At 37.9% G+C, this 26,511-nt stretch overlaps 1 protein-coding gene across 3 annotated transcripts in view; it reads right to left on the reverse strand.

Moving 5' to 3' along the window:
* Positions 1-26,511, reverse strand: part of DENND1A (DENN domain containing 1A) — a 520,884-nt gene that overhangs the window by 339,099 nt on the left and 155,274 nt on the right. For all 3 annotated transcript variants that reach the window (XM_055541097.1, XM_055541098.1, XM_055541100.1), the window contains exons 4-5: positions 21,798-21,847; positions 9,825-9,944 (exon numbers count right to left, since the gene is read on the reverse strand). In XM_055541097.1, the coding sequence (XP_055397072.1) occupies positions 9,825-9,944; positions 21,798-21,847 (170 nt within the window). The remainder of the gene's footprint in view (positions 1-9,824; positions 9,945-21,797; positions 21,848-26,511) is intronic.

The raw sequence follows: 26,511 nt of genomic DNA on the forward strand, positions 1-26,511 counted from the left end.
ACGTAAGTATTAAATTTGAGGAAAGACAAATTCAGGGAGTCCCACTGCATGAAGGTAAACTATCTCTTCAGATAAAAAGACCAGGGATAATAATCTCTGGGGAATTAAAAAAAAAATTTTTTTTAAGGTAAAAACAAGTATTGCTTCCAGTGGTTAGGGCACAAAGGCTATCTTTACTTAATGAGGATAATCAACACTTAGTATATTTTCATATGCTAATAAAGAAAAGGTACAAATTAAAAATTTCTTTAAAATGATAACCAAAATTACCAAATATGTATTCCTTTTAAAATAGATGACAGCAAATGCCTAGCTCAGCAGAAACTGGCCACTAGCAAACATACTTTCCTTTAGCTTGGAGTTGCTTTTGTGGCTTTTTGGTTTTTTTGTTTTGTTTTTTATCCCCCCAAAGACTTCTTGTTTTCTTGTGGGAGCAGGATTTTAAAACTTAAAAATTTTTTTAAAAGAAACCAGTCATTATGAGTTCAAGCAAAAAAACTACAGGACACTGATTTCTTTTTCCACCACACGTTTAAGTAAGTTCTAAAATGTCAAGTTTTTCTTTAGAGCCCAGCATTTTTTTTGCTGCATTTTGGGCTCATTAATACACATAAAGAGCTAGTTAAAATACCAGACTGAATAACTGAACAATGGGACAATTAACCCCAAATACAAAGCTCCACCTACTTTACTTCAAAGACATCTGAAATATAATAGATTAGAAACCATAAAGGATGATTCTCAGAATTAATTTTGTAATACATATTGCTTTGTATTTTAGATAGGGATTTAAAATCTTCATAGAGGTACTCTAACACTTCTGAATTGAGTTAGAGACAATTGCCCTTAGCTTTGCTGAAGGTTACTGGTAGTTTCACTTGCCATGAAAGAGAAATAAAAACCTATTCAATTTCTACTGCGTACTATAGTACAGAACTTAATTTTATCTACAATGTTTAAAAAGTCCCTAAGTTTCTACATGAAATTTTAAGGTATGTATACTTTCTTTCCAGTCAGAATATAATATACTCAAAATCAATTGCTGTGCAACTTTAAAAGTAGTCCCTTTATGCTACATTACTTTTGCAATTTATAATATAACTTACAGTGGTAAAAAGGATTACTTTGAAGATATAAAAGTGAAACACAGAAAGGAAAAGTAAACTAAATATATTATTTGTCACTTGATATAACTAAGACTTTTGATACTATTTCTATACTTTTTTGGGCTTCCCTTGTAGCTCCGTCGGTAAAGAATCTGCCTGCATTGCAGGCGATCCGGGTTCAATCCCTGGGTTGGGAAGATCCCCTGGTGAGGGAAATGGCAACCCACTCTAGTATCCTTGCCTGGAAAATGTCATGGACAGAGGAGCCCGGTGGGCTGGGGTTGCAGAGTCGGGCACCACTGAGCGACTAACACTTATTTGAGCTTCCCTGGTAGCTCAGATGGTAAAGCATCTGCCTGCATTGCAGGAGACCTGGGTTCGATCCCTGGGTTGGGAAAGTCTCCTGGAGAAGGAAATGGCAACCCACTCCAGTTCTCTTGCCTGGAGAATCCCACGGATGGAGGAGCCTGGTAGGCTACAGTCCACGGGGTCGCAAAGAGTCGGACATGACTGAGCGAGTGCTTTGCCTTTGCCATACTTATTTAGGTTCATTGTTTTCAGAAGTTAGCAACTATTCTTCATTGTCAAGAAATGGGTAATAGCTCACATGTTAAGATAAAAAGTAGTTGAGTTTTTTTAAAAAATGTAATTAGCTGAATGACAAATTCACTAGAACAAACGCATTTTTAAAAGAACATAAGTCTTAGCAGGAAAAAAAAATTTTTTTTGATAACTAAGAGCTTCTTGTCTTGTAAATCAATTTCACACAATTTACAGTCAGAAAGATTCTCAGGAAAGAATATTTAATGATATGTAAAGACACTTACTTACAATATGATAAATGAAAACACTGGACAGAAAACTATAACTACAGCATGATCCCAATTCAAGGAAAGAAACACATCTAGTCATTATGGGAATCATAAGATGATAGACTGCTTTTCTTACTTTTCTGAAGTTTTTTAAATTCCTCTAGTGAGGAAGTATATCTTCACAACCTCAAAAAATTTTACATCTTAAAAATAAGTGACTCATAACTGATTGTAAGCATTGTGGGCTCTTCAAAGTGCAGATGGCATAATGATTTTTCTCCTTGAAATGATGTAAAGAGGTACACTATCTCAGTCTTCCAGGGCTTTTCCATGACGGACAAATGTTAGACTTCCTACTGCTTCTAAAACTGATCACTGGAAGGGCCAGAAAACTTAAATTCAAACTCTTCTTTGTATTCACAAATCTATCTTGCTCTTAAAATAAGAGTGTAGCTTAGATCCAAAGGGCAATTTTAGGTGTGAAGCATACTGAGTTATTTTCCTTTCTACCTCCTGCCCAGTGAAAAGCAATGATAAAGCTCAAATAAATACACTCTGCTTATTGTTGCTATTGTAGGAAAGTGGTTTGCTTGCAGGGAGGTCCAATAAAAATTGATGACACTCAAACTCAATCAAAAAGCACTAGTGGCCTCTCCTATAGAATGCTTTTCCTGTCTTCCAAAAAGGGTCCCTCATATGGAATTGTTAAGATTCTCTTTCTCTCAGAAGGCAGGCTCAGTTTTACTGGTTTTCTGTTCAAACATACCTTACATCAGATATAAAGAAAACTGTATCATTTTCTTTACTCTATAATCATATGGCTGGATTGTTCACACAGAATGCAATGACACTGGCCCTAAGGAAATATGACTTTTTGATGCTTGAGGCAACTGAGTCTTGAAAAACCTTAGTCCCAGGTGGTCTTGTGCTTATTCTCCCAAGTGGAAAAATCATTGTCGTATCTTGGACAAGACTCTCGATTGTGGGGTCAGAAAACTGCTATCATCCAGCTAAAGAACTTGGGACAAAAAAAATCTTTCCTCTGCAGGTCTCATTTTCATCATATATAAAATGAGGATGGGCTGTAGTACATTTTTCTTAAGAGGTCTTTAAATTCACTTCTGAAATCATTCTGCAAAGGTGAACAACCCATCATGGTTCTTTTATCTAAATATACATGATGAGAAACACGCATTAAGAGCATTAAGAAAAGGAAGCGTTCTGCCTTCGAAACATACAGTGAGATCATACCATGTCTATTGCAATGCCCAACTCGTTCAATCCCAAAATGAAAATTTTCTTTTAGCCAAAGTCTTGGATTTTGGCAAACCAACCCTGAGCCAGGCTGGTTTCCTTCGTAAAAGACCAGGAGGAGTGAAAAAAGCTTCTTCCTCCAGTGGCTGGCCCTGAGGCTGGCTGCCGGTGCAGAAGACACACCTGTCTTTCCAACTGCCCAGCTTCCCAGCCCTCAAATGGTAGGCTACTAGGAGAGCAAGAGCAGTTTTATTTATTTCCCTTTCTCCTCTTTAAAGGTGATTTTGTTAAAACTGTACAGCTTGTTACCATTGTCGAATTGTGACTCCCTAGAGGATTATATATTTCTAAGCATGAAGGCATCTGTGTGGCAATAAAACATGCAACAGGCCCCAACCACTTCATTTTTTTTTAATTAAGAAAAAAAAAAAAAGTTAAAGCCTCCCACAAAGTGATGTTCTGATGAGCACACCTCCCATGCAAGCCTTTCAAAATACTCTCAGAAAAGGCCCTGGGCCTAGTAAACCAGAGCCTCCACAGGCCCCATCCCATGGGTTCAGTTTCTGACAGAAGCCATGTGCCAGGATCCACAATGAGTGGAATTATAATCTGCCACAGCAATCAAGCCTTCTCCCAGCTGACCATCTAGAAAACAACATTGACCCATCATACTTTTAAGGGAAGGAATTAAAAAGAAATCAAACAGCCCCAGAGAGATCGAAACACTCGAAAAGCAGAGGAAAATTTTCTGTTAAATAGTATGAAAGATCCAGGTTTCCCAAATGGCATTTAAGGCATTGGGAAGAAAGGCTGATGTCTCCCAGAGGGGACCCAGCTTTGATGCCCAAACTGCCCTCAAACATCAGGCTGTACATTTTTGTACAGCAGGGTACCCTCAGGCGAGACAACCATAAATAGCTTAAAACAAGAATAGGAGATTCCATCTGTTTCTGGAATATTTCAGCAGCACCTGCTTTCAAGGTAAAACTCTGGGAGCTGTCCCCACAACCTTCCTTCTCAACTCCCTTCCCCATCCCCCATACACTTATTTTAAACTGAAGCAGCTAAAACACAATACAAAAGGGTTTCTGCCATTCCACCTGCCTAAGGAAAGAGTCCTTTGATTTTTCTCCTAAACTGTATGTGTTGTTTAAAAAACACTGGAGCAGTTAGAGAAGCCCAAGTTCTCAAAACCAGACTCTATTACTTCTAGCTTCTTTTTTTCTGTGAAAACCGAGCTTTTCTGTTTATAGTAGAAATGAGTACAATACAGATGAAAAAAGGATGCAATAGTTGTTCTTGCCATTAAGTCAGAAAATGTTCCAGATCCTCACTTAACACAAAGTTTAAACATAAGCCCACATGCCAATCTGCATGGAAAGAAGGATAATAACTCCCCAATAAGATCCAAGGAACACATTCTATTAAGTTATTAAAAAAAAAAAAAAAAAAACACTAAAGTTGAGTCTTGAAAATTCCAATCTAAATCAGATGCTATTCCCAAAGTGATGTACAGCATCCCTCTAACAATAATCAGAAAACCCCAAGCTTGTGTAGATAGCAATTTCATGTACAAACATCAATATTTCTAACACCTGCCCCAGACCATCAGGTGACACAACATTTTCTATGGGATAAATTCAAAATCTTGAGCATGGCCCACAAAGACTTTCACAGTCTTGTCCCAAGACTTTTATGGCACCGTCTCTCGCTATCGATCTTTCATCAGAATTCTCATCATTCTTTTACTGTACCTTTCATTTCTCTGGACCTTTGTGCACCAGTTCCCACTGCCCAGAGAGCTTTCCTCCTGTTCTCCTCCAGGCAAGCCTCCACTGATTCTCTAAGGTCCAATTTAACTGGAACCCATCAGCACCACTTTCTCTGATTCTCCAAGTCAAACATGAGCTCTGCCTAATCTGTGACCCCAAAGAAACTTACGGATACATATTTTTTTAAAAAAGCATCTATCACAATATATTTTAATTACTTATTTACTAGTTCCTTCCCAAAGATGAAGTGGCCCCCAAGACAGTAAGGGTAGTAGAAGTGAAATGGGAGATGGGTATCAAAATCAGAGGTGGCCTGGAACAGTGCACCTAGAAGCAAATTCAATTTCATATTTGATAAAGGACAAAAAGTATATATTGTTAACAGTTTGAAATACCAAGTTCAGAAAATGCAGCTTACCAAACTCTTGGGTGAATAGGACAACTGAAAGGTTCTCATATGGGGAGCTGAGGCTAGATCTGTGTCTCTATTTTAAGGGACCTTGAGGTAAAAAAAGGCCAAAGACCACATGTTATGCATTGCTCGTTCTTGAAATATGCTAGATATGAAGATACCTACTAAGTGAATACAAACTTTAAATGTTAGGCTAAAAAAATTTTAGATGCCATATTGATGAAACAAGTTATTTCTTCCCAAAATGGATAAGAGGTTCTGAACAACTCTATTTGGATATAAAGATTGTTACTCAAGTTTTCTCAAGAGCTGAAATAAGATCCCTATATATTAAGTAGAAAATTGTAGAACACAAATACTTTTAAAGTGCCTTTGTAAAGAATAAGTTAATACTATATGGCTTATCTTCCATAATCTACTGCTCCCCACTCTAAGCAATACAGTTATGACTTTGAACTCCTACATTTCTTCTGATCATCCAAAATCAGAAGCTGCTTATAAATAGCATATTTTATTACAGTTTTAGCCTTGTTGGGTCATGTGTTTTTTGGGCAAAAGAAGCCACAAAAAAAGTGATCTAGGTCACTTTGTCTTTGTCTTACAATATTAAGATTTCAGAGGTAAATATTAACTATATATTAGACTCAGATGGTGCTATCTGAGAATGCTAAAATACTTTCTTGGATTCTTGGGTTTATAAAGAAGAACAACTAACTTACTCATAACTCATGTTCTCCTAGCTGGTGCTTTTAACCTGGGGCTTCCCAGGTGGCACTAGTGGTAAAGAACCCACCTGCCAATGCAGGAGACATAAGAGATGTGGGTTCGATCCCTGGGTTTGGAAGATTCCCTGGAGGAGGACATGGCAATCCACTCCTGTATTCTTGCCTAAAAAATCCCATGGACACAGGAGCCTGGCAGGCTACAGTCCATAGGGTTGCAAAGAGTCAGACATGACTGAAGCGACTGAACACACACACACACGCACACAGCATCTAGTAACTAGCTAAATAATATAACGGTGACTCTCAAAGAAAAGTAAAATGCTTTAGTATAAAGAATCAGTCAATTGTGGAAGGAAATAATGCATTTGACTTTATATACCATGGTACTTTTGTTAATAAGAGTTTTTACTTTAGTACAACTACATCTCTGTCAAGGTTAGCTGGTAACAAGAGTTCAAAAAAACTTTGAAAAAGAATTTTTTTAAATAAACTTAGGGATTCAATCCTTCATAAAACAAGTATTACTAACTGTCTACTATGTACAGAGACATTCTTTAATATGCTTTGGATGTATCTGTGAACAAAACAGGTTAAGAATTCCCAGGCTTCATGAAGCTTACATTCTAGTGGGGAAGAACAGACAATGCCCCTAACAATGAATCTAGTAAGTTATATTGAGTAAAGGATGTCTAAGAACCTTTCGTTGTAAAATTATGTCTAAATTTTGTAAAATACTAATGACCCAATCCTTTATGGACACAATGCCTGTCCACTGTGTCACTGAATCCAAAGTGTAAGAATCAAAGGTGCACCTCTTACGACTAATATGAATTGTCTGGTAATATGAACCATGCTTCTGCCAACAACAGGACTTCGTATTTTCTCTTTGAATTAGTATCCAATGAGGCCTGTCCTCCCACTTGAGCCCCCAGTATTCTGCTTTTCCAACTGAATGGGATGGTTCTCCCTGTCTCTGAAAGTCATGCACTCCTCTGTCAAGCACTACACTAAGTGATGGGGATGCAGATGCTGCTTAAACACAACCTTTACCAGTAAAGAGTTAACTGTTCACTAGGAGAAAGACAAAAGAAGATCAAGGCTTATGAGTGGATAGCTTAAGAGTGCAAAGCATGCTGGGTGCATCCAGAAGATGGGATGATTACCTCTGCCTGGAAAAGGGGACTCTGAGAAATGCTCAAGCTGAGCCTGGAAGAATGGGTAAAAATGTATGAAGGCAGAAAGGTCTGATCGTTCATGTGGTCTAGGAAGCAAATGAGCTTGAGAGAGAGAAAAAGTGATCCTAAGAAGCGAAATCCTAGAACAGTGGGGGCTATGTCTGCACAAATGCCATCACCAGGAACTACATCCCTCATGGGAAGAAATGGAAAAGCAAAAGTAAAGGTGGCAGCTGAGCAGACTTAAGAGTACTGGGCACACTGAGAACATGACTGGAGTTTAAAACACACATTAACTAAAGGAAAAGCATCTGAAGCAAAGCAAGAAGACCAAACAGCAAAAGAAGATGATGCTAAATAATAATGTAACCCAGACCCAAGTCCCACCAATGTTCTCTTGGAAGACCTCTCCACTGGACATGTCACCAACCCGTTATCCAGGGTTAACAGCAAGTTCTTCCACTCACATGCTAGTCTCAACCCAGCAATGTTTCCAAATCAAGCACAGGGAAAGTGCCATTTTGTGTGCCCTGTACCTAAGCAAAAACTGAATAAGATAAACACAGCCTTCTGTCCTCATGTTAAATACCCATGAAATGCATGTCCCAGAATCCATAGAAGACTATTTAAACTACAGCCACTATGCTCTGGGGCACTAGATTAGCAAGAGTAAGAAGACACTATTCCACGGGCTCATTCTATGTGTTATATATAGCATATTGTAGCAAGATCATCCATCTCCCCAGCTCATCTCGGGAACTCTTCAAGGACAAGGACTAGCTAATAGTAAGACTCGATTAAGGACTGACAAACAAGTGAATGAATTAACCCACCAAATTTTCCCCTATAGCTCCTAGCTAGTACAACAGATAGAAAACACACCAATTGCTGCTATTTTTCATTCTAAGTGATAATAGCAAAAGGCTATTCAACTAGCTTGTCACAAACATGGCCCTACATGTAGATACAAACTCCAGAATCAGGTATGAGCAATTTTTAAACTTAAATTTTTAAATAAACAGTTTTCCACTCTCTGAAGTGTGCTGAGTGGTTGCAATTGTACCAATTCAAGAATCTCCCTTCCCTCAATGCATACACCCAAGCTTTGAAAGAAACATCACATCCCAAAACATTATGGGACAAAATCTTTCTGCAAAACTTCAAGAACTTGGTTTCAACCCTCATCTCCCTGAATGACTACATAAATATGCAGTGTCCTAGCCAAGGCTGAAATACAACATCAGACAAAAATGTAAGAGAAAATTTTCTTGAAAAAAAATTGTTAAATAAAAAAGTAAATAATAATTTATATCAGAGTCTAATACTCAGGGCAGGTAGTCCTTGGGCCTGGGCTAGAGGCGTGCTTGAGAACAGGAGTCTTGCAAAGCAGCCGGGTTTGTACCTCCATCTTAAGGTCTTCCCAGCAGTTGTCCTCTAGTGTTCAAATTAGAGATACTATGCCTGATGAAGGAGCCAGTGGACTTCACTGATTAAACACAATAATAAGATTTGTGTAGAGAAATGCAGAAGTAGCATTTCTGACTGACAGTTACAGAGCTAAGACATTGAAAGTTAGCCCTCACCACCCCCCTGGTGTTAGGGTGTGTGTGTGTCTGGGGGCAAGGGGGTCTGCTCTTAGTGAGGAAGAAAAGAAAATGCAGAGACTAGTACACCAGAGAACTACTCCTTCTGGAATTCATAGTGGGTCTGGCCTCTTATTCCTAGGCTCAAGCCCAAGATGGGGGACCCGGGTTTTGTCAGGGGCGCCTCCCTGCTGTCCTGCCCTGCGCTGCTGCACATGAGCAGAGACAGGAGGCAGGCCCCTCTGACACCTACTTAACGGAGGCAGATGCAGAGGAGAGTGTGTGGGATGCCTTTACCTCCCCCTCAGGAGGCGCCCAGCAGGAGCCCACAGAGCCAGCAGCTCTGAAATCAGATTTCCACACATCCTGCAACCCCGGAATATGCCTTACCCCTCTGGCAGGAGGAAACAGAGCATTAAGTAAGTGTGCTTCTGGTGTGTGAAGGGAATTTTGGAAGACCTAAAGAAGCCTTCTCACAGGATTCTGCACTTTTTTCAAAACCTCTACAGAGGGAGCCAAGTTGGGAAACAGTTACTTACTCATTGACCCGAAAGGGGCAGGGGTGTTACTTTGAGAAGGACACAATCAGTGTCTGCAAGACGTCCTGAACTGCAGACACATACTTTATTAATAATCTTACATACACAAAATGTCCAAGGGAAAGCCTAACAGGCTAATTTCTGACAGCTCCAGATAACAGAAGGAGGAACTGAAGCCATACTGATTCTCCAGTTTCTGCACACTCCACAGATGCAATGATCCCTTTTTCCACCCAAGGGATGTGATACAAATAAATAAATACAATTATCTGTAGAACTTAAAGTGCAAGGACAACATTGTAAAGTTCTTCTCCCCAAGTGCAGTGACTTATGGGAAGCAGATAGGAAAATAAAAAGAACAGCTGGAAAATTTAATTACAGAAGACCAACCCAAAAGCTGACATTGTTTCATAGAACTAGCCAATAGCCAAAGCCATTTTCCTTACCTTAAGATACAGAAGCAACTCTTTGCTCCTGAAGATAAGCGGCAGAACCCGAATCTCTGTTTGCTGTCAATGTCAGTGAGCACGAATGTGAAGTTCTGGCCAACTTGGCTAACTGTGAGGCTGCGCCAAAGAGAACAAAGGGGAAAATGAATGTGCAGTAAGTTTCCTGATAAAGTATCTAATCACAACAAGTCGTTGAACCTGTAACATTTCCTTTCTCAGTGGAATTCTTTATAAATGAACTTAACATTTACACACTTCAAGAGAAAAAACTGAGTGAGTATTTTTTTAAAAAGAAAAAGACAGCAAGCAGTGACCACCTCATCATAGCTACCAAACCTCCTACTTACTGCACTCAGGCAGGTGTCCCTGTTGAGCACTGCATCCAGTTTTGAAAGGTGCATCCTATTAACCTCATTTTACAGATGGAGAAATAGCCTAGAGTGCCACTGTGTAAGATGTCAGGTGGTAAACTGCAAAAAGCTGAATTTTAAACCTAGGCCTATCTGACACCAAAGTCTTCCCTGCCAGTTTGCTGGTAATGATGCTCACCTGATTATTCCTCTAGTTCAGAAAATAACAGGGACTGCAACAGCAGAATTTAAATGCCAGCCACAAAGTTAGACATTTGATATTATACTATCTCATTTACTTTCACAACAACCCTGGAGCTTCAAGGATGTTCCCATTTTACAGAAAAGGAAACTATAGAACTTAATAAGTAAATAACTGAATCAAGTTCACAAAGCCACTAAGGGGAGGAGCTAGAATTCAAAAGAGGGCAGGGTTAGCTATTACTTTCCTAAATTCCTGTACCTTTCATAATTTCCAAATTTATGAGGACTATATTTTATATTTTACAGGACAGAAATAGCAAATGTCTTATCAATGCAAGATATTTTCTGAGAAATGGAAACAAAGTTTTACAGAAAAGCATTAAAGATAAAAACTAAAAATTCCTGCATCAACACAAAAATCAGCAGACCACACAAAAAACTAAAAACATTTCAAAAAATTAAGAAGCATATTACAAGTCAGATTAATCTAGAAACTCTTTTAAAGTTACAAAATGTTTTAAAATCCACTTTTTAAAATCAGTTTACCAGTTAGCCTTTGGATTCCTCTTTAAAAAATCAAATCTTATACTTTCCTGGTGGCACAGTGGATAGGAATCTGCCCGCCAACGCAGGGGATACAGGTTCAATCCTTGATCTGGGAAGATTCCACATGCTGTGGAGCAACTGAGTCCATAATCTACAATTACCAGGCCTGAGCTCCACAACAAGCAAAACCACCCCAATGAGAAGCCTACGCACCACAATGAAGAGTACAGCCCCCATTGCCCATAACTAGAGAAAGCCCACGCAAAGCAATGGAGACCCAGCACAGCCAAAAATAAAATTTTTCAATAGTTAAATATTACAAATTATAGTATACAAATTTATGCAAACAAAATATTTTATAATTTGACACTGACTTATTCAAAGGAACTTATTAACTTGTATTTTATATATATATTTTACAAAACATACTCAAATTGATAAAATATTCAAATTAATGCTCTCACCTATAATTTGCTATAAATTGTCAGTAGAAATGAAAAATCATGGTTCACCAGGCCTTTTCCAAAGGCAGACTGACTGAGTTTTTGACAGCATATGAATTAAGTCTTTGAATATGGATAGCGTTCTTTTCTAAAATTCCCTTATACAAGCCACATAAGAAAATTAAAGTATTTTAATTTTAAAAGACTATCAAAGTATTCCAGGACAAAAGGTCAGTGGACCCTACCTGGTCATATTTAAGGAAATAATTCCTTCCCTCAAAGAGTGGTTAGAGATTAGAAGAAAATAATTCAGAAAGCAAAGAGAGTTCCAAATCTTTTTTAACTAGGAAGGTGAACAAAAACAACGTAGGAATTTAAAAGCAAGATGGTAATAAAACAGGTGTAAGTAAGTAACGCTATCCCTCCACCTTATGTAAGCCAGAAAAAGGAACACATTCCTATAAAAGTTATAGAGCTGTCAAGGGGATACCAAAATGCTACCTTCTTATGGCTGTTATGTTTTATCTATAAAGCTTGGATACAGTGTTACTATGGTGACTTAATACTATGTTTTAAAGGGGGATTATATGATTAATTTTAACAAGGTTGAGAACTGAAGATGTGTGAGAAACAGAATTCTAGCTCACATAATTAAAGTGGGGGAAAAAAGTGGGCCTCATCAGGGGAGGGGGAAACCCTGTATTATTAAACTATTTAAAGCAACAGGTCAAGATGATTCTAAGTTACAGATAAGGTCATGCTTTTATGAAGTACTATTATGTATTCATATAAAAGATGACTGTTCATTATTTTAACTAAGGTTTGGTTTCACTTCTAGAATTTTTAAAAAGAAGAATCCTAGAAGGAAAGGTACTGATACAACTAGATGAAAAGAAAATACCCAGGATTTCTAGGAAAAGGACACAGAAGGAACACAACTTGGTTTGTGATCTGAGTGTCCTTAACTTCTCTATTATCTGTTCACTACCTTTAAAAAGGCTGAAAACTCTTTCAGCTACATTGTAGGCTCTAAGAAAGGTTCATTACTCATTTGCTTGGTTCAAATCCCAACTCAACCACTTGCTAACTGAGCCTTAGTTTAGCAAGTTACTTAACCTCCTGAGCAGCTCAGTTTCTTCTCCTGAAAACAATCATCCAACTCAAAGCATATTTGGGGAATAAGTGAGTATCTGGTACAAAGGCTAGACCACAGTAAGAACAATTAATAGAAGAGACACAAGTTGCTACTTGCAATGAAAACTAAATTTCATCTTAGAATCTTCTTGACTCAGCTTTGTAATATTTGAAAGTGGAGATAGGAAGGCTGCCTTTCTTTCCTCTCTATCGCATCTTTTCAGCAAGGGGGAGTCTTCTGGGTGACCAAGAAAGTTGCTCATTCTTACATTAAAGTGAAAAAGATTCTTTTGGGGGTGCCACAACTTAGAAGGGGGGCACTTACTATTCTCAGTTGATTGACTTTTTAAATTCCCAGCAGGATGAAGTACAAGTCATTAAGAGCCCCAGATCATTAAATCCTAAAATATTTTTTCCTTGGACAGTTCAAATTAACATTCAAATTGAGTTCAGATTAACTCAAAGGAGTCTTAATCTTCAAGGAATTTATCATTCCCTCTCTACTTGCTGAGGTAGTCTGTAACAGTGTTCACTATTTCTCCATAAAAATGACTGTGGGGAAAGGATTGGCTTTCTTAAAGACTGCAGTTTTTGTGATTACCTCCAGGATCAGAATCCATATACTTTTTTAATAAAAATCATATTTCATAATGATTAAAGGCAGTGGGAACCTTAGAAACCAACTCATCCAACTCTCTTGTTTCATAGATAGGGAAGTTGAGGCTCAGGATGTTTTATTGTGGTGGTAATGGTGGTTTTGGTTTGATTTTTTTCTTTTCAAAATAACCAAGACCAAAAGAAAAACCCACGCACAATTCTGGTTGAAAATCCTTTCCATTCTGCCACACTGCATCGAATACAAGGAAAACTCTCCCAAGAAGTTACTAGTTTAAGGAACTCAGGTATGTGAGGAATTCAGATAGTTGTCTCATCAAACAGACTAACTATACTTCCCACTAAGCAAGAGAAATCAAATTTGAGTACTTCCAGAATTAAGCCCAAGAGACCAGAGCCAGTATCACCCTTAGCTGTGCTTTCCACCTAGCTGTCTAGGTGAATACAGAAAATAGAAAACAACAACCATCTCAACCACAGACTTTAAATTTCATGCTGCCTCTTAAATGCCTGTCAGCCATTCAAGACCCCTCCTGCAGCATTTTGCCTAATCTTCAAATTATTTATAGGTTCAATGTATGAATGGTATGAAGCACGTGGATGGATAGTTTGATTCCAATCTTCCAGTCAGAAATCAGATTTCCTATATCAGCCTCACTTTTAAGTTTGAAGTGAGATGGTGGGATGGCATCACTGACTTAATGAACATAAGTTTGAGCAAACTCCAGGAGATAGTGAAGGACAGGGAAGCCTGGCACGCTACAGTTCATGGGGTCGCAAAGAGTCAGTCATGACTTAGCGACTGAACAACAACAACACTTATAAGTTTAGCTACATATCTTATAAACCAAGTAAGTACACTGCGCACTGGAACAAGTACTGAACACATAACATCCATCCCGCTGTGGAGCTGCCTGTCTCGATGGAGAAGCATAAACAAACACAAAGCATATAGCTCGTGATAGTGTTATATGAAACCAAAGAAAGAACAAAGAGGAAAATGGAAGAAAAGGGAAAAGCCCTACTGAGATAATATGGTCAGAGACAGCTTCTCAAAAACGATGACAATACCGACCTAAAGGATGGGATGGAGTCCCTTCACTCCGGAAGCAGGGGACTTGGTGTTTCAGGCAGAGAAAGAGCTTCACAGAGAAGCTGTTTCTTTGGTTAGAAACAGCTGGGCATGCTCACGGTACAAAAAGGACTTCAGTACATCTAAGGCACAGGGGAGCAGGAGGAAGTGATTTAAGAAGGTGCTAGATAAAGCAAGCACCAGATCACGCAGAGTACTCCATAGATCATGGCAAAGAATTAAGATTGACTGTTTGATTGATTAGTAAGGGCAATGGAAAGGTATTCAGTGATTTCAATCAAGAGAATAACAGTCTGGTCTACAGTTCTATAATTTTTATCTGACTCTTAGATGGAAAAGTTTGGAAGAAGGCAGAAGCAGAAAGAGAGAAATCAGGAGGCTAGAGCAAGTCCGGGTGAGGCTAGATGGTGGCTTAACTCCTGTACTGAGAATGAAAATGGATCAGGTGGATAGATGGAGTCAGCAGATGAACTGAGATAGAGTAAAAAGGCAGTATATTACCATTTAATGGTAGGAAAGACTAACATGCTTGGGAAGAGCTCCAAGAGTTTTATTTGTGATATTAAGTCTAAGAAACTTGTAAATAGAAATGTCGGGTACATAACTGAACACACTACATAGGAAATCTGGGGAAAGGCTTGGGCTGCTGCTGCTAAGTCACTTCAGTCATGTCCGACTCTGTGCAACCCCATAGACGGCAGCCCACCAGGCTCCCCCATCCCTGGGATTCTCCAGGCAAGAATACTGGAGTGGGTTGCCATTTCCTTCTCCAGTGCATGAAAATGAAAAGTGAAAGTGAAGTCACTCAGTCGTGTCCGACTCTCAGTGACCCCACAGACTGCAGCCTACCAGCCTCCTCCGTCCATGGGATTTTCCAGGCAAGAGTACTGGAGTGGGGTGCCATTGCCTTCTCCAAGGCTTGGGCTAGAGCTATTAATTAGAAAGGCATCCACGCAAAGATGGTGTTTCAGAGAAATACAAGAGAAACCAGGACTAAGTCAGAGAAACACCAGTTTAAAGGATGTGCCGTGCTGTGCTCAGTCGTTCAGTCGTGTCTCTTTGCGACCCCATGGACTGTAGCCCACCAGATTCTTCTGTCCATGGGGATTCTGCAGGCAAGAATACTGGAGTAGGTTGCCATTTCCTACTTCAGGGGATCTTCCCAACCCGGGGATGGAACCCAGGTCTCCTGCATTGCAGGCAGATTCTTTGCCATCTGAGCCAGCAGGGAAGCCCATTTAAAGGATGAGTAGAGATCAGCAAGGAAGAAAAGAAGAACCACCAGGCAGAACAAGCAGGAAGGAGTGGTCAACTGTATCCACAGGCATCAAGATAAAAGACACCTACCGAATTGAGCAACATGGAGGCTTCAGACAATCTTGATAAGAAAAGCTCTAGCTGAATGTCAGAGCAGAAGACAAGCTTAAGAAGGCAGAGCAATAAATTAAATAGTGCACGTAACTCTTCCAAAAAGAGGAGAAATAGGCAGTAACTGAATGGGCATGAAGAATCAAAAAAGTGAAAGTGAATTCGCTCAGTCGTGTCCGACTCTTTGCAACCCAATGGACTGTAGCCCACCAGGCTCCTCCGTCCATGGGATTTTGTAGGCAAGAATACTGGAGTGGGTTGCCATTTCCTTCTCCAGAGGATCTTCCCGACCCAGGGATTGAACCTGCGTCTCCCACATTGTAGGCAGACACTTTACCATCTGAACTACCACAGAAGTCAAAAGACTTCATGAAGAGTCAAAAATGGCTATTATTTTTAGGATGGAGGAATACCAGACTGTTTTTAAGCTGTTAGGAATAATTCCATACAGAATACAGGCAGAGGCTTATGATGCAGGAGAAAGAAGATGAAACAGTAAGGTTTGGACTTTGGATTAGAATCCCAGATATACCACTTACTACTGATGTGATGAGCATAGGCACCTTTCTGAGCCTTATCTCTAAAATAGGAAAAATATTTACTTTGCAAAGTGGTTTTAAAAATTAGAAATAATGTATACAAAGTAACTGGCATCTAATAGGTACACAGTGGAAGTAATTATTATTGTTATGAATTTATAAAATTTGAGAGATGGAACTGAAACATTTTACCGAACCTGTTTATTACAGCTTCCCAGCAAGTACTTATTGGGCCATCTACTGCCAAAGCATCCACTGCAGCTGCTTCTCCTTTCCCTCAATGTATATGAAACATCAGACAGGAATCAAGTTTTATCATACTACCACATCTCCCAACCTTTAGTCATATGAACCTCAAAGCTTCCTTCCATAAACACACCTTTCATCTGCCTAAGACTCGGGTTTTTTACATTAGCTGCGCAAAGATCCAATTGGCAAAAATGGCATTGACCCAAAATGCCCGGAGATTAAGAGTAGGTAACACACTGCCAAATATCTGCTCGAGAAACTCACTCTTAACAACAGAGATGCCTCCACTCCCTCATCTATATGAGCCTGGCAAAGTAAAAATGAATCATAACTAGATAATCAAAAAAGTATCAAAACAGAACAAGTATCAAAACTAGAAGGAACAGCAGGGATCTAGTTCAATTCCCTCATTTCATCCACGAAGAAACTAAGGTGCTCGTGGGAGAAGTCACTTGTCTAACAGTACAGAGCAAGTCAACGGCAGAATGAAAACTATAACTGAGGTCTCCTAGTTGCTACCCCTGATGCCCTGTCCACTAAAGCCCAATTGCTTCGTGGTTCTCGAATGCTATACAAAATGGTCACGGGGCATAGATTAATCAATAGTTCAAACTAAACCAAGGGATTAAACCAAGGATGGAAAACAAGGGATGAAGGTGGCCAAATGGATTCAGTTTTGAAAAGTACAGCAGGGTGAATGTATAGAAGTGGAAGCAAGAAGAAAGGTCTGGGCAGACACATGCCAATGCACTAATCATGTGCCTCAGTTTCATCTTTCAATTATCTGAACAAAAATGGGTTTAATTTTCTTCAGTTATCTGAATTTTCTACTTCTCACAATAAATATATTTTGCTTTTGAAATAAATGTTAAGAATGCTTGCTTAATTTGTGGTGTGATGGATCTAATGGTGGCAGTATGATATAGAACAAGTACGATGGAACTGGAAGTCATACAAATGTGGGTTTCAAAAGCAGCTCTACCACTTACCGATGGTGGGACCTTGGGCACATTACTGAACCTCTCTGAGCCTCTGTTTTCTCATATGTGGCTTTATGACAATGGCAACGTTGCCTTTAGTTGTAAGACAACATTTAGATGTGTAAGCCTTTAGTGAAGGAAAAGAACACAACACAATTCATGGCACATAACAGATACGTAAGAAAACGGTAAATAGCATCAGAACCACATTTGCACCTGTGATAACATCCTAAATCATTAAATGATGGCTCTGCCCTTGAAAAGACTGTCATTTCACTTCATGCTCATGTCACTCGTGTGCACTAGTATAATTAATAGGACAACTGAATGGTAGCTGGTTTTATGGTTCTGAAAGAAGACAAGCACAAACTTGGAGAAGAATAGCTTTTCCATCATCCAATGAGTCTCCTGAGTGCTTTGACCAACTGAAGCAGCTTGCCAGCTATCGAGAGCAAGTGAGTAGCACTGCAATATGAAGTGGTATTCAAATCTTTAAGAGACTGCTTTCATAAATAATAATAAAAATTTTTGAGAGTGATACAAAGATCTCAGCACTGTCACTTCACTGTTCCTTTCCATCAAGAGCCTCAAGTATAGTGTAGGGGAGACATGACTTTGGCTTGGGAATAAGATTATCTGCTTTTTATTCCCCCAGCTCTGTAATTACATAGTTGTGATATAAACAAGGCATTTCACCTCTACAGATCTTACTTTCCCTTCTGTAAAATGGGATGCTTGAGTCAGATGAATTTCAGCTTTAAAGTCCTGTGGTCTTATTCCCACACATTTTCAAGACCCCCTTTCTTGCGAGAGTCCAAGCTCTCCGGACACACACAGTATCCTCAGCAGGAGGCTCCACCTGCTTGGGTCAAATGATCTCTAGATCTCTAGGCTCATTCAGTTTCTTGTCTACTTTGCTCTTCAGTGTTGGGATCTCCCATTTACCCCCTTCTTGCTGTCCTCGCAGTCTCAATACAAGCCTCACTCACTATACAATGTTTTCTTTAACCTTCTCTGTCTTTCCCAACCTCACTACCCTTTTAGATAGACATTGTTTACTGTCTTTACAAAACTTTCTGGACTAGACTGAGAAACATGTGAAGAGTATGATACCATTTCCATATCACCCAACGTAATGCTACACATCCTGAACCTTCCTTGGTTCTTTTGTAAAAAGAGATACCACCACCATCTATCACCTAGAGTTGCTGTGAAGAATAAATGAGGTATTACTGTAAAAATGTCCAGAACATTGACTAGAATCATTTAAGAACTGAAATACTAATTCTCTTCTTTCCCTCCCTCTATTTGGTGACTGGTCTTCCCACAAAGTGGTCTACTAAAAAAACGTACTCATTTTGGGAGATGGACATCTAAACTGTGCTAACAGCCTAAGCAATCCTTGGGTAAGTCAGAATTTCTCTACAACTCAGATTTCTTCCAGTGAAGAAAACAGCACTTGTTCTCATCTTTTATGATAGGAGGATAAAATGAGATAATACATGAGAAAACACTTTCTTTTGAAGAGCTACCAGCATTATTATTTTTCATAACTCCTAGCTTCAGAAAGAAAAATCTTAAAACAACAGATGAGACAGCAAGATGTCAATGTTAATGGATGATTTGATGAGGACTGTGAAAATCCCACTCTTGATATATACCAGAAATATCAGAAAGTTGTATTACTGTTCCTTGAGGTAGAAAAGCACAGATACTGAAAAGATTAGGAAGCTTTCTTTTTTGAAACTAATCACCTGGAGCATTATTTATCTCTCATGCCAACATACTTTCTAAGTCAAACAATGTCATAAGTACATCTGGGGTTTCGTGGGTCTTGGAATCTGGACATATCCATTCAACTGTGCTAACTGCAAGCTAATAAAAAACAGTGACATTAAAACTTCAGTTGTTTTTTTTTTTTTTTTGGTAAATAAACTTAATTGGCTCAGTCAGTAAAGAGTCTGTCTGCAATGCAGAAGACTGGGTTTGATCCCTGGGTTGGGAAGATCCCCTGGAGAAGGCAATGGCAACCCACTCCAGTATTCTTGCCTGGAAAATCCCATGGACAGACGAGCCTGGTGGGCTACAGTCCATGGAGTCACAAGAGTCAGACACGACTTAGCGACTAAACCTACCTACCTAAACTTAATTATTATCATCTTCTCTGCACTGAAGTATGCCATAGGTAGAAGTGGGGCAACAGAAAAGAAAAAATGCAGTCCCCCAAATAAAGTGATTTATTTGTATCAATGAGAGTTATCAATGCCTACAGGGTGGGTAAAACAATACAATCTAAGAAAGAACCATTGCACACAGTAAAGATTAAAATATATCCATAAAGAGACATTTCAGTTCCAAATGTTTTTGTGAAAAAAAAAAAAAAAAAAAATGAGGAACACAATTAGAGGAGGCTAATTTGGAGAAAAGCATTTTAGAAGAAAGATGTTTTTCTAACAAAGTAAAGCCATCAGACATTACTAGTGACAAAACAAATTTTAGGACTATGCTTTTAGTCCTAAAGGACTAAAACCTAAGGACTTTGCTTTTCTTCCATTCTAGAATGTAATTACTCAGACAGGTAGGTAAGTAAAGATGGGTGTGTGGCGTGAGAGAGAGAGGGAAGGGGTGTGTGTGTATTTGGAGGGATTTAATCTCCTTGCACATTTCTTCTAGTATTAGTTTATAAAGTCAAGTAAGGAATACCTATCCAAAACAGATCACACTCTAACAAGGAGTCATATAAAAATATATTCTTATTTTTCTTTGTTAAACACCTCACCACATTTTTAAAACATTTCAGCTTGATTAATCTGTATAAATATGTCCCTGCCATAATTTGTAATACAGTTTATAAGCGACTGGAGGAGATTTCATGCATCGCTAATTCATACATACAAATGTGAAGTTTGCATTAAACCTCTCTAAACAAAACCCTATTTCCTTGCTTTTTTTAGAAGCAATAGGATAAAGAAAAGACAAGAGGACTCTCATTACAAAGACTGACCCTCTTAAAATTAAGGCTATTCTGTTTTGAGCATCAACCTGCTACTAAAACAGCCCTGGTTACCAGGATTTTAAAAGGCCTGAGTCTGGAAAGACTACAGTGGTTGACTGGCTTAAAAAATAACATGTTAGAACCAGAGAAAACAGTGATTATAAGTGGTTGGCAACATTCCAGAGCTGCTTTTTAGTACTCCTTTGCTTTTTAGTACTCTTTTAGACTCCTTTGGCTACCAATTCCCATCTCACACCATTCTTAGGTTTATGCCAAATAAACCAGGACACTGCGACTACAAAGTGTAGAAAAGATCCAAGCAGAATACTACCCATGTGCACTCCAAATCACTAAATTCTTTCAGGCCTGCCTTGTCTGGGTATACTAAAATATACAACAGAACCTTCCTGAAGATGGGCACACTGTATAACTTTCTTGGAACAGATTATGGCACTTATTATTTATAATGATATTTTCTAAAACCTCTATCACTAAAAGTAGAATTTTTAATATATAACATTTATACAGTTTCATAGTTCAATTTTCCATGAAGAGAACATTACAAATAGGCAGCAATCATGTGAAAAAATAAATGACTGCAAAAATAATGTTTAAACTATAAAGAAAAATATATAGACATTTCTTGAAATTAAGATAATTGTTTTGTCATTTTATTAACACTGTTAGTAAATTATAGTTTTATTAGTTAAAAAAACTTCTAAAATTGTTTTAAAAGTAAGCCATTTATAAATAAGCTATTGGCTTATTTAAAAACAAAAGCAGTCCCTCAGACTATTTTAAAGTAGTCCCTCAGACTATTTTAATTATCTTCAAGTTATCATATTTGTACTGCTTCAAGAGACAGTGAATCATAATGCAATACTAAGGAAAATATTCAGATGACTTATTTTTTAGTTTAGCAATCTATTGAAAATGCTTATTTCCCCAGAGATACTATGCTTAACCAGCTACACAAAATTCAAGACACTATTTGGCAACATGCCTTTTAAATAGCTGAATACCTTTGAACAATTTGGGCCTATGTTGATTTAAAGTTGAAGTCTAACAAATTTAAAACAAAGTCCATATAATACTCACCAGGCAATATTACTTGGTTAAGTAAAATACATTCATATTTCAATAAAAATTAAATAGAACTGGATTAAATACCAACCATTCTTAATCATGGTTTGAGTCTGATAACCAAAATTTAAAAATTAATGTCACATAAACTACATCATACAAACTAACCAGTGCAAAGCTCTAGGCTTTAAACTTTTTGATGGTATCAATAAAATCCCCAGGAAAGGCGAATACTGTAACTCTCCTTGGAACATAGGTGTTTTAAATCATGGTTAAACAGACAGAATGTTAAGAATGGTATGGTTTTTATTTTCCATAGCAAGTTTATTGACACTTTTTCTTTCTAGTAAAGTTTGAAAATCTGATACTACCTGTCCACATAGAAGGGGAAACAAAACTTGGTCAGAGTCTGTAGAACTTCCTGTGGAGAGAAAGAGAGATAATTTATACATCTAATGGGACCAATAAATCTAACATTAACCACGGCACACAATCTAGCAACTTTACCCTAAAGAAAGAGGAGACAGATGAAGAAATATGGGCTTTATCAATTACATGGGAGGAGTACCAGGCAGTCAATCATGAGAAATAATAAACATGATCAAACTTCATTAAAAATGAAAAATTAATCAAGAATCACACATGGGCAAGCAGCAGGAGTCGTGCAGGAAAGCTCTGAAGGGAGGGAGGCGGGTGGGTTGCTGAGTGTTAACACCCCTCCAGGGACCATCTCCAGCCTGACCATATGGATCAGAGTGAATAACACTGAGCCACATGGGTTTGGCCTGGCAGGGCCGCTGTTGCTGGCACCATTTTTGCCTGTTACCTAGGAACAGAGGGGGCCAGGATTAGACAACGCTTCTCAACATCAATAGGCCAAATCACAAGCAAAACAGAGAACCAACTTGAAGATAATTGTCCCCAAACATTATCAACTACATTTTTTTTTAGAGTTTAAAACTTTATTTACATTATAAAGAAGTTACCATTTCTGGCATGAATTTATTTTGTAATCAAAATATAAAAATTTTAAGGGTGCAGTATTTTTAGTCTTTATCATTAAATATAATTATCAAAATTGTACACACTTACCTGCTTGCAATTAATAAAAACCCAAAGTAAACTACCAGTTTAAATTTCTTTTTACAAATATGTAGGTATATAACACCAAACATTATTCCGGGAAAGTATGCAAAAGGGTACAAGAAAAACCAGACCCTTCAAAGAGTTATTCATAAAAGAGAAACTTCTAACATTAAGAATACTATATGAGACACAATATAAAGTGGTATACGACTTTTCCTAATAGATACACTGCACGTATAGAGAATATATACGCTGCAACAAACTCAAGTAATTATTATTTCCTTCATAGAATTTTCTCTAACTTGACTTAATTTTAATAGCAAACTTGGACAGACCACAGTTGGTGCTTATCATAAGTTCATAGACCAATGTTATAAATTTTGAAAAAGTATTCCTTTCATGCATTTGATTTGCTTTTTAACAATTTAAAATCCCAACTTCAAGACAAAATGAAGAACACATTTTTCAGTCATTGAGAAGCTGGTTCAAATTAAAACAAACCTGCCCATTGCAAATCCTAATCCAAGTGATAAATTAAAGATCAGTTTACAAATGTAGCACTTTTCTAACCAATAATAATGAATTATCAATGCTAACTGAATTGATGCTTCTCGCTTCATTTATTTTTAAAACCAGTTCTATCATTCAAGAAATAAACCACATCAATCTAATAACCCACTCAATGAAGCAGAAAGCACATTGACTTCCTCTGCCAGAGCATGTTCTGCCTACATAATTCAATTGAGCATATCCTACTTTTTAATATCATTTTGGACTGGATGTATATCACAGCACTGTTAAGGCACGTCATGAAACAGAAAAGGAAAAGAAAAGTGAAAAATGGTGAGTAAGAATACTTCAGCATATCCTGGGGGCATTACTAATACATTAGTTAATTTCATAATGTGGCATAGTCAAAGACTATATATGTATGTGTGTATGTCTATATATATTGTTTTAAAATTCATGTTAAAATAAATTGCAATAGGTAACAGGGAAACAGAAAAACAATGGCAATTTCTCAATGCATAATGTTATTATCAGGCCAATACTGGCAAAGAGATTATACAAAATATTCATTTTAATGTCTGCAGTTTTAATTATAAAATATATTATAACCGCCCACAAACTAGGCTCTTAGGATTTACATGCAAAATGAAATTCCTTACAAATTCCTTTCACATCAAGTTTCAAATACCACAAAGCATTGCTTGACTCTAGTTTAGGTACCAAGCATTCTTTAAAACTCAGTCCCCTGTGCTCACTCATTGCCAACATCAGCTAAAAAGACATTTTATCCTTTACCCTTCAAAAGTTACAGGTGCAGAAACACTCCTCTGCTCTATGCTGGAGTTGAGCTGCCAAAAGGCCTCAAGATTTTTTGAAAGAAAAGACCCCCATGGCTACAGCGGAGTCAGAGAAATCTGATATGACCAACTTATTACTTACTACAATATAGAAACTACTTACCACTTTCTAATGTCAAGAGTAATAACCAACCATGAACTTGTCTGTCAGATAATATTAGAACAAATATCAAAATACCCAATGTAGGCCGAGTATAACCCACCTCCCAAGAGTTTTCCTTTTTACTCAAGAAAGCAGTGGTAAAGTCTAATTAAGCAATGGGATGGAGGAGGGGAGGAGGGAAGGGAATAAAGGCAAATGTAGGCACATGTTTGTGCATTACAATATGTTTCTTCATGTTTGTGATATTACAAGAGCTTGATATTCCAATTTAAGTCAAACAACATGGTGGTGTGCTGTCAGAGAAGAAAACAAAAATGAGCATTACTCTATGTTAGGCATATTCACACATTATCTCAATCAGAACTGAAAAATTAACTTCTCAGTTTGGGGAGGACAGGAAGAAGGGGAAAACAAGTAATGTTTTCTACAAACAAAAACTGATGAAACAAACCAATTTTCTTAATACTAATGTTCTCCCCTATATATAAACATTTAACTATCTGATCCTCTCATTCCAAAGAAAAACACAATTAGTTTGATATGAAAAGTACCACTCTCTGAGAAAGGGGACTTTAAAATCCCTGATTTAAACATATTTTGAGCATTATGCTTATAGGACAGTATCCCCCAGTCTTTCAATATTAACTTTACTGGGAAAACAGTCACTAGCCAGTTACCAACCCCTTTTTCTCTCTAGAACCTGTGTCTCTGGCTAGAGAACTTTCTTTGTGGAAGGCAATTTTCTTGTTTCCTCCTCTCTATCTCTGTCTGTCTCTCGCCTACCCAAGCTCTTTCAAACAACTAGCCTCAGTACAACCTCAACTGCCACATAAATCGGTCTTCGAGATGCAGTACAGCTGATGAAATGTAAATGACCTCATTGCTAAGGCAGGGGGTGGGGAAGACTGTGCCAGCTCTCCAGATCAATTCCCAAGTTTATATTTTCACAAATCTTTTTATGTACAGTTTGATTTTTTAACATTTTAATGAGCAAAAAGTGCATCTATAGTAGCCAGTCACCACAGTTAAAGTGCAGGGCATGAACTAGATCCCAGGAGGGAACCAGTCCACCATGTCACCACTGGCTTTAGGACATTCGCCACCTGGTTCCATGTCCCCAGGTTCCAACTCTTTTCATAATCAAAACACTGCTGACATTATAAACCCCAGACGGGTTTTCTAAAATCCCTCCCAATCAATATATCCAACACATAACTTATTGGAGACAACACTGAGCTCATTGATTAAGGTGAGTTCAGTAGCAAAGTTTTCAAAATAAATGAGACAAGAATACAGCATTCAACCCCTTTGTGTCACCAGACAATTTATGAAATAGGCAATTTCCAAAAGGGCTTTTCTTCCCAACACAATATGCAATACTTCATGTTGGAAGAAGTAACAGCAGAGGGGGCAGGGAGAAAGCGTGGAGGGTGGGTAGTTGCACTAACCTTTCAGTTATGTGTATATTAAGCAGCAGATCACACAGCACAGGAGAAAAGCAACATCTACAAGCTCTGCCCGCAAGGAGATAAACCAAATCTCAGAATGTGAATCAAAATATGAAATCAACAACCCTAAGTCTGGATTTACTTGCAAATGAAAATCAGAAATGAACTCAAGATTTAGTTCAGTCTTCTTTGGATTCACTTCACCCAATTTGAATTCTCATAAAGTCAGAGGGTCCATCAAAGGAACTTATTCCAATATGGACAAAGTCAATTATGTTCTGTTGAAACTGAGATATTACCTTAAAAACCTGGTAAAATTTTACATTTATAATATTGTCTATAATAGAATTCCATCTGGAGGCAAAAAAAGTTTGAAGACTAAATTTAATTTAGTTAACAAGGATTATTAATAATGAGAAGGCTAAACCAATTCCCCCTGGATTTGGGGTGTGGAGTGAGAGGGTATATGAGATCCTGCAACACCCATCAGTTCAGATGTCAAATACTTTGTTTTCATTACTTCACTGAAACCCATAAGCAAAAATTAGTTGTGTTTAGTAGATTAAAACAACTGACAGTCAAACACAGACATACACACTCCACAAATAAATGCCACCTGAAAGACAAAAAAATAAATGCCACCATGCTGATTATAACATCCAGTGGGGTCACAAAATGTTGGGAAATGAGGCACATTCTCGACAGCTCAAAAGGAAAAAGAAAATGTGTGCAGGAAAAGATTTAAATAGAGCAAAGAGATGGCTTGAATTTTAAAATATGTAAAGCTATAATCAGCCTCTTTGTAGATTGCTGGTATAGTGGTCAATAATTTACCTTTGTCCAAAAAAAGAGTGGAGGAAGAAGCAGGGAGACAGTAGAGAGTTAACTTGTGTAATATCTAATATGCATAGTTAATACAGTAATTAAAAATTAAATTATAATAATATATAGAAATTCACCATTTTCTATATCATGTATCATATACGCTTTATGTCTAAATTATCAAGGACATTAAGTACATCGGTTGAAAGCTAATTTATTTGTTCATTTCAAAATGTAGATGTAGATCAGTGGAGCCCAA

This window comes from Bubalus kerabau, chromosome 11 (genome assembly GCF_029407905.1).
Source record: "Bubalus kerabau isolate K-KA32 ecotype Philippines breed swamp buffalo chromosome 11, PCC_UOA_SB_1v2, whole genome shotgun sequence".
NCBI lineage: Eukaryota > Metazoa > Chordata > Mammalia > Artiodactyla > Bovidae > Bubalus > Bubalus kerabau.